General features: G+C 32.9%; 1 protein-coding gene across 1 annotated transcript in view; it reads left to right on the forward strand.

The window, feature by feature from the left end:
* Positions 1-2,705: 2,705 nt before the first annotated feature.
* LOC111045567 (fatty acyl-CoA reductase wat) overlaps positions 2,706-15,267 on the forward strand; it is a 45,119-nt gene continuing 32,557 nt past the window's right edge. The window contains exon 1 of the mRNA XM_039435102.1: positions 2,706-3,036. Within this exon, the coding sequence (XP_039291036.1) occupies positions 2,977-3,036 (60 nt within the window). The 5' untranslated portion in view covers positions 2,706-2,976. The remainder of the gene's footprint in view (positions 3,037-15,267) is intronic.

Raw genomic sequence — 15,267 nt, forward strand, 5'->3', positions numbered from 1 at the left:
CAAAACATGTCAACTTGTGGATTGCATACCGGACATCTATTTTATAAGAGAGTAGGGTTGTGTTTGTGCCGATTAGGTACCTACTGATAGCTGTCTTCCAAAATTAGTTTTTGGTAAAAAACTACAGAATTCAAAGTATGAGCTAAATATATGAATGAATTTTATTCGTTAATAAAATAGAAAAGAGTATTAAGCTGATATTAGCATTCAAAATTAGATTCTAATTTTTGATTTTTTGAGGTTAGTTTTCGATCTTCTTGACTACACTGGCGACAGACAGAACATTTTTAGGGCGCATGCGTAATGATAGTCACCGCTTCAATAACATAACCTCACTTTTTTGCATTTGTTTATAATAATAATTTTAATAACATCACTGTCGGAAAAATTACAGTGTTGCCGGATTGTGAAACCGTTAAAATCTTGGTTAGTTAACCGGAAGACTTAATCGGAATTGAAAACGAACCGATCTTTGTGGAACAGAAATGAATCCGTAAAACTAACGCTGATTTGTTAATCGGCGTTAATGTCCATATCCAACAGACGTACGTGAAACTGGCTCATAAATTCGTTTTTCTGATGCAATGTTTAGGCCTATAGTGAGGTCCACTTTATAATGGCAGTGGATAAAGATAGGAGAATAGCGATGCCGATTCTCTGCATTAATTAATTATATTTCTACACCGTTAAAAACATAATTGGCATCGTTGTGGACCTAGAAAAGGGTAGTACCACCGGCTTTGTCGAATGATAGACAAGGATAGCAAAACCAAAGTTGAAAAATACTGTCATTGCAACGTGGACTTCACTATACACGTGGCATGCATTATTAATTTTTCAGCTAGAACAGCTTTTTGAGTCAAAGTTGTATCGGCAATATGAAAACGCATGCAGTTCATATGTCTTTGAATAAAGGTGTTGATATTTACGTAAAGAAATTGTTCTCTTCCATTTTTATTCAATTAAAATTTAAAAATTATTCGAGCCCTGATAGAATGACTGACTTCCTGTACAGTAAATCGAAAATTTTAATATTGGAATGAAGGGTGTTTTGGCAAGCTGAGCAAATAAATAAGGTAATATGCACCTTCTCGTTAAGGTATAATCTTCAAATGAAAAATGAGTTGTGTGGGTTGTCAAAACTCCTTCTGAAAGGGAAACTATTCAACTTATTCTATCTTTTAGTAAAATAACAATGATTATCCATCCATCTATTATCTTCTATATTATAATAAAGGAAAGAACTAGATTATACACGTATACAGGTGTAAAGTAGTATAGGAAAATTATGTTTGACGCATCATCACGTCTGAACTACTGGACTGATTAACTTGAAATTTTGCATATAGATTCTTGCTTAACCGAGGATGGTTATAAACCTATTTTGAATTCTTCAATATTTGATTACATCAAATTTCAGTTTGTCAAGTTTTCAATTATTTGTCATGCTTTCAGTTGTTGTAAGGGAGCAACAGAACATTTCTCTTAAAAGGGAAATTAGAAGATAGGTATGATTGGGGATCCTTTTCGAATGATAAAAACAGGTTTTCCTTCGCACGCAAATTTTTTCCGCCATTTTGATTCCAACTTCTTTTTTTAATTGAAAGGTGGTCATATGATACATGATTCCGATACAGGATTTCCAGAGAAAAGGTATGGTGAAAACCGCACATCGATATCTCAAACCTTTCAAAATTTATTCTCATTCATTTCCTTTATTATAGTATAGAAGAGATAGATAAATGGATGATATATCCATCTATCTATCATCTTCTATACTATAATAGAGGAAAGAACTGGCTTAAAGACGTATACACGTGTAGAGGATAGGGAAATAATATTATGCTTGACGCATCATCACGTCTGAACTACTGGACTGATTTACTTGAAATGCTGCTTATAAATTCTCAATCAACCGAGGATTCTTATAGGCCTATTTTCAATTCTTCTGGATTTCATTACGTCAAGTTTTAAAATAGACCCTCGCGAAGCACGGGTTACCTGCTAGTAGTTAATATGCCTTATAGTGATAGAATGCAATAATTAATAATATTGATGGAGTTAGGATTTCAAATCCCATAGGTAATGCAACTTCAAATCAAATGGAAATCATCGACTTCAAAGTACTACTCATCACACTATATTCCTCCATTTTCTAAAACGACAAATAACTGTGAACTTGATGGTACTAAGTAAAAATTAAAATGAAAATGGATTGATGGCATATCACACATGCTCCAATCTACATTTAGTTAGTCTTATCACACCCACAGAATAATCAAACTGAAATTTAACGAACTACTGTATCATGGTTCTTATTTTATAAGCCCTTATGATAGAAGTTCCAATAAACGTAACTCAAATTAAGTTCAGGGTTCTTGAATTGCCGAGTGACCATGGCCAATTGAACGAATCGACTCTTTCCACCTGAAGATAACGATAATAATAGAATATGATTACGATTATTCAAATAGTGGAAGAATGAGAATGAAACTAGTATTGTTTCCGGTCATGATTCGATCAATGCATCGTACAGTCTACAACAGATAGGGTGACGTATAGGAGAGTGCAGCAGTTGTATTATGCAGTAGATTTCCTTGACCTCTATTCAGCACCTCATGTGACTGTTGTTACGGTATCACCCAGTTAGCCAGTCTGTTCATTGATCTTGCCTTGCACTAACTTCCTCTATCTCCCAGATTTCATGAGTGAAAAACGTGTAGTTTGATAGTTTTCCCGCCTTTTCCTCATCCGATACACCTTCGAGGAAGCTAGTCCATCTGTAAAACCATCTTTCAATCCATCTATGAAAGTAAAACTTATGTAACTATGAGTAATTATCATTACTCATTTAAACGTAATGTATTGTATTAATAATTACATTTATATAATTTTACATATCTGTGTGGTGAAATGTGGAAGAATAGATTTATTTGATTTGGTAGTGTTATAATGTGAATTGCAATTTATGCAGTAATGCAAGTCAGAAATTTAACACTTTTAGCAGAATTCTCAGACTATGGTGAATGGTATGTGGTGAGTGTATTTTCCATAATAATGATAATATAGCAAGCACAACAGTTAAATTTTTTTATAGAAAGTACTTTGAATTACATAGTACATCACTTTGTATATAAATCAATTGCATAGAAAAACAGTACATCTGAACTGTTCTACGAACATTTGGAATATAGGTAGTTTCAGGCATTGTAATGATATATATATATATATATATATATATATATAATAAATTAAAATTAAAATGAAATAATGACTCAGAATGAAGTGAAGTGATGATTTTCATCATCTCACGTGGAATAATGCTTGATGAATCATTAATGAATGAGAAACTATTAATTTGTAGAAATCAAATTTATGTGTGATTATTGAAAGGATTCCATGGGAGAAGTTATTTTATTCAACAAAATGCATCTGTTACAAAAAAGTGAAAAATTGTTTTGTCATAAGGAATACATTGATAAAAGTAGGATGGTCTTTAGCTTTCTATTTGTTCTGCTATCGTAACTTTCAGTCATAAATAAAAATAGACTAATATTTTGGTCTATGGAACGTGACGAATGGGAAGAACAACATATTCTACTCATTATACTTCTATCTCAACTGATGCTCAGAAAAAACTACTTTGTACCTCGGGCCTGTAACAGTATGAGCAGTATGCCTTTCTTGAATATTGACTGATTCATATTTCGTAGTTATCAACGTAAACTGAAACACTATTGATATCAACATAAACATTATTATAACATAAACTGAACATAAACATAGCGACGTGCAGAAATGGAAATGACACTGATACTACGATATAAGTTACTTACTAAAAGCAGAGAATAAGAGAGTTTTGTAGAATTTAATTGAGTCAATAAACTTGTGAAGTCATGAAAGATCTTATACAATTTTGTGTGGAGAGTCCGTCAATCCATAAACCCAGAATATAATGGTTAACTTCTAGAAAACTGCAAATCTTTTTTCCATGAAGTAGTCATTCAACTGTCAGATATTCGATCAAACGATTCGTCAAGGATAAATAATAAAGAAACGGAAGTTTTTCTCTATAAAGCCTACAACAAGAGATACGATAATGCTATGACATAAGGTGGAACTATTGTTGAGGCACGTGCTTTTGTACGAGATGTAACTTTCACTCTCAAAAATGCATTGGGCCTCAATTGGCTCAAGCAATAAGCTCGAGAAAAAACTGGTTATCAAAGGCCCTGAACTTGTACTTGATACGCTAGGAAACGAGAGTTTTGTTGAAACATAATAAACGGTTCTACCTAATGATAGTCTACAATGGAAACGTATGTGTGGAAGTTGGTGATTGGAAATATTAAGGCGTCATGGAGGTAGGTGTAATTATTGACCTGTGAATTTGTGCAATTGATTGGAGTTCGACGAACAGAGACCAGACAAGAATGTACAAGAGTCATGTACAAGAATGTACACAAGTGAAGTGAGTATAGATATAGATGATTTATGAGATACCACTAGCATGCATTGATTTGAGAGTTTTGAGATATTTTCATATCCGTATCATAATTATGTATATTATTATTGTTACTACACTTCCGTTTCTAATTTAAAAATTTCAAATTGGCCTCAAAAAAACCCATGAAGCGAATTCATTAATTCATTTATACACAAATATATATTAAGATAAGTTAGCAAGTGCTTTGTTGAAACATAATAAACGGGTATTATGGGTATTATGAATGGGTATTACGTTATATGGTATTACGGTTTATGGGTATTATAATGGGTATTACGGGTATTATAAACATATAAACGGGTATTAGTACAAACTAGGTATTATGAATACCTTAATCATGCTGTACAAATGAAACGTTTTGTTGAAACATAATAAATTCCTCATTCTTCTTATTTTAGTTCCTTCTTCTATCGGAGGTTGGAAATCCTCATTGAATATTCATTTTTTCTTGTTAATCATATAAAAACTAAAAATTAATTAGTCACACTGACTAACCAACCATTCATTTAACTTTCATATTCTTTATCACTAGATCATTCACATAAAGTCTTCCAGAAAAGTCCTTACTAGACTCTCTGAAAAAATTATTACTCTATATTCTTTTCACTCAATGCACTTGCTAATATTACTAGTGACCCCCTGGGTTGAAGAATTCGCTCAACAGCTGTTGCATTGTAATCTTTGGAACCCGCAACTTTCAATTATACATAGTTGACGAAAATTATGGAAACAGCTATATATTTCATTCACAAGAATAATTTGACAGTAGGTTTCATTGGGGATCCTATTTGAAATGAAAAAATCTGGTGTGGCACACTCACACAACTTTCCTTGCCGTTATGAAAATTGATCAACTGACGCTAGTGTTCCCGCGTATCTCAAATCCACTTTTCTAAGATCTGAGCCAGCTGGTGACAGGACAATAACGCTGAAGACACACGAGGTGTGCTATCACTTCATAGTGAATCATTCAATAGAATCAACAGTTGCCAACAGTTTGCAATTGGATAATCACATTTTCTCGAATTTCGAGATAATATTCAATTTTAGGTGTAAATGTTACTAAACATTAGTTGTAGAGATTCTCATGCTGAATATTTCCCACTCGAAATTTTCCGTTTAAATTGTATCTGAAGCCTGATAATTGAGAATCTAAAATCAAACTTTGCATAGATGGGGCGGAGCTCCTGAAATTTTTACAGATATGGGACTTGTGGCAGTTGATAGAGCTTATCGATGACTATTTCAGGTATAACTTTAATCAAAATCGTTGAAGCCGTTTTCGAGAAAATCGTGAAAAACCCTGTTTTGACAACATTTTCGCCATTTTAGCCGCCAACTTGAATCGCATTCGATGAAATTGATCGTGTCGGATCCTTATATTGTAAGGACCTTACGTTCTTATTTCAAGTGATTCCGTTAATTGGGAGATGAGATATCGTGTACACATACACACACACACACACACACACACACACACACACACACACACACACACACATACAGACCAATACCCAAAAACCACTTTTTTGGACTCAGGGGTCCTTGAAACGTAATAGAAATTTAGAAATTGGGATACCTTAATTTTTTTTCGGAAAGCAATACTTTCCTTACCTATGGTAATAGGGATCCTTATATTGTAAAGTAAAACCCACTTTTTTGGACTCAGGGGACCTTGAAACGTATAGAAATTTGGAAATTAATTGGGGTATCTTAATTTTTTCGGTAAGCAACACTTTCCTTACCTATGGTAATAGGGCAAGGAAAGTAAAATTACTCTGTCCCTTCAACATCTTTGTCCCTCATATGAATCCAAATACATTTTTTCCGAAATTTGCACATGAACATCTCAACCCGTATTAGTTTCTTGATGTAAAGTTGTAAAATATGATACTCTATGTAATCATGAACCAGCTGAATACCAGCTGAAATCATGTGTCAGCGCATGAAAGTTGTCAGTGTGATATCTTCCAAATAGCCTCAGCTGATGTTATGAATAAATGGAAAAACAATGTAATTACATGCAATGAATTCTTCATTTAGTCAGCAAATGGTGAATCAAAACAATTTTTTTCTTATGCACTTTCAATTTTATTTTTTACATCCTGGAAAAGGACGAAGGAGTAAGTCAATTTCATAAATTTTAACTTTTAACTCCACTGACTCAAAGGATTTTGTCCTCTTCAATAGCCTGGTGAGGAAATTGTTATCAAGCAGAAGATTTCAAATGAAATGAAAATGAAATGTGCCAAACTGTCACTACACTTAAGCCACAACATACTTTATAACTTTATCAGCTCCATTCAAGACTTGAGAAGCAAGTAGGGAATTGACTAGAGAGCAGTGAGTCCCAGTATAATTGATGAGAAATGTATGAATTGGAAAACTGACACTAAGAATCAACAAGAATAGAAAAGAGGGTTGAGATACGTAGATATGATTTTGATTCTGGTATGTGATTAGTAGGTCCGCTGGGGTTTATAGTCTCGCAAAGCTCGAATTTAATAGAAGAATCCATATAAGACCAAAAATAAATTTTTGCAAAAATTGAGAATTAAAAATGATGTATTCCTTCAAGATTATTCAGAAAGCAATTAGTTAACATGAATTGCAGTTAGTAATTGTAATCAAAGAATCTGAGCCACAAATGGCGACCACGTGCTCTCCTGAAATTTAAAAATTGTAGATTTCTGTTATTTGTTGCAACACGTGCTCTGAACATATTGTATTTAAGAATATGAACGCTCGAAGAGCTAGAATAATAAGAAGAACCGTTTCTCAAAACTATTGAGAATGCATTTGAATAGCCTATCTAGCCAGATGACTGGGGTTATTATTCTTTTCAAAGTAGTTTGAGACAAAATTATTCTGTCATAGAAACTTGCTAACAATATATGATAACAGTAACGTCAGTCACAGACACGTTTACAATAGAAACCACATGGCCCACTGTGTTTTGTGTCAACCCTTGTATATATCTATAGCATAAGTTGAGGGCAGGTAAATGAAGATTGTGAATAGCGATATAGATATATAGTTAGGAGAGAAGTAAATATAGATATGTAGTTTTCAATGTAACCACGTGGTCATCATATGCTACAATTTTACCACGTGGTCAGCATATGAATATTATTGAAGCAATTATTTGATGATCAGTTATTTGAATGGTGATCACATAAAACGATAAACATGATATATGAGTAAATGTATTTATAAACTAGGGCGTGAAGTAGATTAGGCTATATGTATAAGTATTCAACAAATATAATGTTATATGATAAATTATAATTTAATAATTATTATAAGCTAATTAAGTTAGTTGAATCCGAATTCATAGGCTAAGGACAAATTTGTAAATAGAATAAATTAGGGATATTTGGTTGAAACATGTTGACAATGAGTATGAGAAACCTGCTTAATTAATTAAGTAGTAATTAATTGGTATCTTATTAATTTGATTTATTCAACTCGATTGTTATGATGTACTGTATGACTTTGTATTTTGTTCATTTCATGTATTTATTATTGAAGTATTTTCAATATTAGATCTATAAGATTGATTACTGTATTAATCAAATCAATGCATTCAATTGTCAGTATCCAAACTTTAGAGTTTGGATACTGGTAAAATGGTAAAATGTATGATATCATTTGTTTTTATAATGAAGGGGAGCCATAGTTTAAAATGACATAACATAATAAACATTATAGTGAATTCAAATTGATATTTGAATCCAGTTTGTTAGCAGAATATTAGCTGAAGAGTTTGAGTGTAGGCGGAGCTAGAGGGCAAAGGGCGATGAGGGGTGGAAAATCGTGGTGCTAGTATATATGCAGGCAGACCCTGTCTTGCAAGTTAGTTGCAGTTAGTTGCAGAGTTGCAGTAAGTTGCAGTTAGTTGCTGTTAGTTGCTGTGAGTCTCTTGGATTTTGGACAGTGTTCAGTGTAGGAGTGAGTTTTTGGTCTCAGACTTCAATTATCCTATAGGGAATTGACTGAGCCAGGTAAAGATTGTATTTAGAATTTTCAATTTTTCTCATTTAAAATCCACACCACCCCACCCTAAAAAGCCCAAATAAGTATATCAAATTTCATAGCATTATAGTAAAGAGCAAACTTAATTATTACTTCTCTTTAAACTCATATCTAAAGACACAATCTTAATTAATTTCTTGAAGCTTACAGTTGAAATTCACTTCTAAGCACAAATAATAGTTTTTTTTAAAGCAAGGCTCCCCTAATCATATTCATTCTTCAAACTTTATCAATTCTCTTATTTTTGACTATAATCATATTTTTTACTAGAGTTGTTCAATACTTTGATTTTATATCTTATTGTTCAAGTAACCTGATAAAAGTAATAAGAACTGTTTGTTAAATTTTGTTGTTTAAAATTAAACTTGAACTGTTGTACTTTCAAAAACTTAATCATCTTGTATTTATATCTAATCATTACTATATTTTTGATCAATTTTTTATAAATTCATATAAATTTAAAGTTCAATAATAAATTCATAATTAACCTTTGTTTTGCCTTTCACTTCGTACATTCCCTTACACACGACCCTGATCTATCTATCTTTACCTTTTTCTTCAATACTATTATTAGTTCAGTGAGTGAAATATAAGTATCCACACAGTGAGTGAAATTCTATCAATTCATAGTAATTGATTGGCGCCGGGCAAAATACCGTATAGAGTGAGGGAGTCCGAAACCCACTCTAAACAAAGACCGAAGTGGGAAAGAGTTCAAATCAAATCGAGCCACAAAATAATAGAAATCTCTACACGCGATAGAATTGAAGCACATGAATAGCCATTTTCCTCACAATAAAGGCAAACAAGAATATGATGGATTGAAATTAATATTGAGATCAAAATTGGAAAAATAAATGGAACCAATGAATAAAGTTATTGAATGGATAACCAGTTTATGGAACGACTGAGAAACCGGACATAAATGATAAATTGAGGGTCTATAAATAGATGGAGGTCTTGACACCAATTTAAATGTAAAAGTTATTTGTATATCCAGAGTGAAAAGTACTGTTTTTTCTCCCTGAAGGGAAAGTTTGGAGGGAAAATTTCCCTGAGGCAGAAAAAACATTTTTCACTCGTGATGTACACAACATTTTCCCTCCACCTACATTTACAGAAACTGCAAATCAAATAATTTTAATAACTCACGTTATTGGTGACAATGTTTTATTTTACAACATGACCTGAAATCTAAAAACTAAAAACCGGTCGTCTGGTTGACACTGCCGATTGCGCTATCTATCGGCAAAAGTTATAACAATTATCAGCTGGACGACTATCAACGTATCAACAATGGCTGACTCCAGTTCGCGTGTTTCAGATTTGAATCGCAGATGAAAAAATATTTGTTGGCTGGTATTTTGAATAGAAAAAATACTTAAAAATATGTATACATTTTTATCGTCTACTAATATTAAGTATGTAATATCATACAAATATTTCATGAGTTGATAAAATTTCTGGTTGAGGTATTGAACTCAGTTGACTCAATGACAGACACCTCTCTTATGTTTCCTCATCTGAGCTTAGACCTTCTAACCTATCTCACATGTAAGTTTTTAAAATGGAGTTACTTTTATGGCCTAGGGAGTTTTTCTGTTTTTCGTCCCGAGAGCGAAAAAGTGACACTTTAGTATTATGTTCCAGGGAGTAAAGTATGCACTTTAGACAGTAGATGGAGGAAAATTTTATTTCTCTTCATCCAAGAGGCTACACTCTCTTATTCAAATGAGCGAAACTTCAATGATTATTAATTCATGACCATGAAAATTTTTTCAACGTCTCAACAGTAAACCATGTGAGTTGCATTGGAATTGAAACCCCAGTAACGAGCACCCGATTTCTCAAAATGAGTACCAGTCTTAGGTTACCAGTGGATGATGAAATATTTCATGCAGTATATCTTGGAACCATTTTTCCTGTCGAATTACTTCCATCCAAATTTCTGTCCTATCGTTCAAAATAATTTGGAATTAGAATGAACTATGACCCTGAACTTGAAAAAACAAGCTCTTCCTACTCCAAGGTTGTCATATTTTTGAAAAAGGAACCAGTTTAGCATTGAATAGTCACGTAATAAATAATCGCCAATTCAGCCGTGACCATCAAACAACTTCCAAACTACATAAATTAACCTGTCGAGATCCTGAAGATCCATAATAACTACCTCAGACGATGCTAATTTCTTCAAAATTTAAGCATTTCTCATTAATAACATCAATGGTTCCCATTCAATTAATGCTGATAGTTTGAAGTGAATCATACCATATAGGTTCAGCACAGACTGGTAAAATCAATACTAGGCTATACCAGAGTATAAACAGACTCTGTATTTGCTCAATGAGCCAGAGCTATCTAACGTCAAAGGCCTGTACTGTTCGGATCAAGTGAGCGCCAACAAGTTAGGTGGTACATACTGACAAAAAGTTCAATGTCAAGGTCATTATTTATCAACAAAGCTAGAGGACATAAATTCTCAATTTGAAATCCTTCTCGAAATATCACGTTAGATCTTCTCGAATAATCTATCTAGTCTCCCATCAAATAATTTATTGTCAAGAATGTTTATTGAATCCCTTCAAACAGTTTGCCGGCCAAATAGTCGAGTTGACTGACATTGCAACCTTCGGTCTGCTAGTGCTACCCGGTTGCGGGTTCGAATCCCGCCGAATCCCATCGAATATGTATGGATATTTGATCATCTCATAACTCACCCACGCACAAGCTAAAAACTCATGTAGGCATCATCCGCAATAAAAATAAAAATAAATAAAATATTAGTGTAGTAGTTCTATGATAAAACCATCATGTAGCCCTGTAAAAATAAATAACAATTTTGAAATCCTTCAATTCACCTCTCCGCTACATTGATACATTCAAGATACTTCTCCAATACATTAATAGATTCATGATACATTCAAGATTCGAACAACTATTTCCCTCTAAATTTCTTGAACAAGATTATTCAGCACAACTCAAGAGAAATAGTGATTCCAATTTAGTACTTCAATTAATTGGAAAGAATCATTGCCAGGATAAGGGAAATTTGAGAATGAAAAAAAACACAATATGCTGAATAAATAGTGTATATGTTACCTCAGTAGAAAGAACAAAACAGAATTGAGTATACTAATCAAAATACCGTGAACTGAAAAAATAACATTGCAACACATAATTAAAACCATCCAAATGAACGAATAGAGCCTGTAATTATATGGTTTCTTGGTCTGCTATTAACTAAGTAGAATACTATACATGAATATCAAAAATAATAACCATACTCCTAATGACTCTTAGACATTACGATCATAAATACATTGATCCTATATAAGGCCCACAATAATTCAGTCATCAGAAAACTACTCCATTGAAGGCTGCAGCCTTCCTTTATTCTCCATGTACACTCATTTTTTCCCCAACTATACCGAACTAGTGCAACTGATTCTTGTGACATGAGCTTTTAAAGTGTACAATAATTTGATAATAATTATAATGCAAATCTATTATAATATAATACGACTAGAAAATTTGGGAATACAAAAGGAATATTGAAATATTGTAAGTCCATTCACAGGAAAATAGGAAGAAGAGATATAGGTGGATCAAGAATAATATGGGAAACGGAACAGTTATCACAGCCTATAATCGGTGAAGTAAAATGATATGTATGTACTGTTTATACGAGCAAATGAAATCGATAATCCGAAGAATTTGAACTTGGCTATATGTGAAGGAACCTCACTTAATAAAAAGTAAGGTTGTGTTGTTTTTTCTATTCATACTCATCTGTTGGATTTCATGAATCCTTTTTTTAATGTGTAATGGAATGGAGGTGGAATGGAAGGCCCTCAACCAGCTCTCAATATATTGGATCAAGTCTAATAGTTACACTCCAAATTATATTAGATTTTATTGGAATTGTTTTATTTGATCAGATTCTATTGATATAGATCACACGTCATGCGAGAGCTCGAGTCGGTACAGTTAGGCTACAATCAAACTCAATAATGGCTTTTCAAAGAGGAACTCAACTCGGAAACCAATAAATAGCTCATTCAAAATCAAACCGAATAATTAATCCGAAAGGAAAGTTGCAGGCCAACAACGTATTATTGTCGAACAAACGTAACTTATTACATTTGGACACAGGACACATGCAATGCATTGCAAGGCGCAGTGGCACACCGACTGCTTCAGTAATTAAACAACCATCTGAATACAAATTGTTCACCAGCTGGTCGGTCTGCTTGGTATTGATCCAAGTTGACCAATCTCGATTGTCATGGCGCATATTGATTCTAATTCGAAAATAATTAACCGTTATAGATTCCCTTTCTGTTCACATTAATGTGAGTGAGAGCATTTAAAGAACATAGGCCCTGTACACAATACAACACCTGTATTATCGCGAACATCATGTTGTAGATATCCATATTGAATAGAATCGACTTTATATTGGAAAAACTACTAATTTATTGAAACAATTACTGACGATACTAGTTTCGATTGTTACAACATTGTCAATTGCCAGTGCACTCCAGAGATTGTCTAACCTAAATAGTTAACTGAATCAGTTTATTAGAAATTGATAATATAATGATGTAAAAAACAAAACTAGTATCTTAAATTGTTCTAAAAAATCAGTGTTTTTGACAATATCAAGTTGTTTTCATTCAATGAGTTTCACTCGCATATGTTTTCAGCAATCGGATTTGTCTGTGGCTAGAAAGAGAATTTCAGAGAATTGGACTATTAATAGCTGGAATAGGTTTATACAATAATAGTCCCAACAATGACTTGTTTAGAGTGTATTCTGAGAGGTCAACCAACAACTACTAATAACATAGGAGGGCAATACTTTCTTAATACTCGTGATGGTAGTTGGGTCAACACATAGAATAATAGTAATAAACTCACAGCAGCTGTCTATAAGAAATTGATTTGTGTCAAAGTGTTTCTCGAGGAATACTTTACAGTTACAATAATGTGCTTAGGGTTCTTTTCCACTGTCCGGTTTGTGTCATATGCAATAAATATTGGTATTAACGGTAAAGGTCAAACAAAAAGAGTTTTCATGTGGTTATTTATTAATGTATGAATATTAATGGCAACCGTATCTGAACTTAGCATTATTGTTGCTGAGGAACAAGTAGTATCGTTTCCTCTTCTTTAAAATTGGATAGTCACTTATGCTTGTGGAAGTATGTCAGATTAAGCAGAATAAGCGTGTCACTGATGAGTATACATTATAGTATTTGCCTTCAGTAATTTATGAATGGAAGAATCATCTAAATAATGAGAACTTTCATGAGCCGAAACCTGTATCTATTTAGGTGATATCCTGTTCATTCCCTAAAAGTATTGCTTCTATGAAAAATGATGTTTTAAAATACCGCAGGGTCTGAAAAAAACGAAAGGTCTAAAATACTCTTTCTCAATCAATATTGTAGAATCATCTCATTATAACATCATTCTAGATTTCTCATAGATTATGAAGTAATATACTGGAGAACAAGTTTGTTTCTTCAACTAAGACTGAATTGTTTTTATGAGAATCTGTTTTGTTTTGTTCAGAATTTGATTTCATCAACAAAAATAGATTTTTTGTAACTAGAGTTTATTGTATATTTTGATAGACGTGACAACTCCAATTATTCAAATTGAGAGGGGACCCCACAATATCAATTTGAGTATTACCAGTATTTCTTATCAGTGGTTTCAAAAAGTTTTAAGCCTACTCATTATTGTAGGAATTGTTATCATGCTAATTCCTATGAATTACAAAAACTACAATGGAGTACTGATATGCTAATGCAAAGTATGCATAAGAAATGCATGAGTATTCGACACAAAATCAAAAGAAATAATGCTAAAACTCGAAGACTAAGTTACACCTACTCACACACAAAGCCTGATCTTCTGATAAAATAGTGCTAAAATCAACACTAGGATCAGGTTTTGTAAAACATTCGTACTGTGGATGAGGAGTAATAGATTAGAACATTTCTCTCCATTGTTGATTGAAGTTTGTGCCGGCAACTGCTAAAACGAATGACCAATTTTGAATGAAATTCAAAAAGGTCCCTTCAAGCAAACATGAAAATATACATCAAAGTGACTCTATCTGCTTGTTTTTTGAAGTGGATTACAGTGTATTGAGGGTATACATTCTCGTTTGAACTGAGGAAGAAATACGTGAGCAATTTTCGTTCACAAACATTAGCTGGCTGAAGCTTCTGAAATAAAGGGAACACGTGACAAGAAAACACGAGTTATTATGTTATCAACCAAATCTATAATTATAAAATTCTTACCTGACTGACTGACCCACTCACTCACTGATCACTATTTCTGAAAAAACACTGAATAGATTGCAACAAAACTTAGAATATAGCTTCCTTATACGTCCTAGGTGCTCACTAAGAAATCTTTTGGTGATATTTTAACTCTAAGGGTGGCTTTTAAGGGTTCAAAGTTCGTCTTCTAGCATGTATCTTCTTCTTCCCTCAATCTCTTACATTTCCATTATACTAAGCGAGCAATTTCAATATTGGTTCAATCTTAAAAAATCAGGTACCATCAATAGGTAATTAAGTTTGTTTATTCTTGTGAATTTTTTGTGAAAATTATCAAAGAAACAACATTTTAAATTGCCGTCATCTTGTTTTACGAATTTGAAAAATTATCATAACTTTTTTGTAGCTTTGTCTAGTTGTTATAAA

This window comes from Nilaparvata lugens, chromosome 8, assembly GCF_014356525.2.
Source record: "Nilaparvata lugens isolate BPH chromosome 8, ASM1435652v1, whole genome shotgun sequence".
In the NCBI taxonomy this organism is placed as follows: Eukaryota; Metazoa; Arthropoda; class Insecta; order Hemiptera; family Delphacidae; genus Nilaparvata; species Nilaparvata lugens.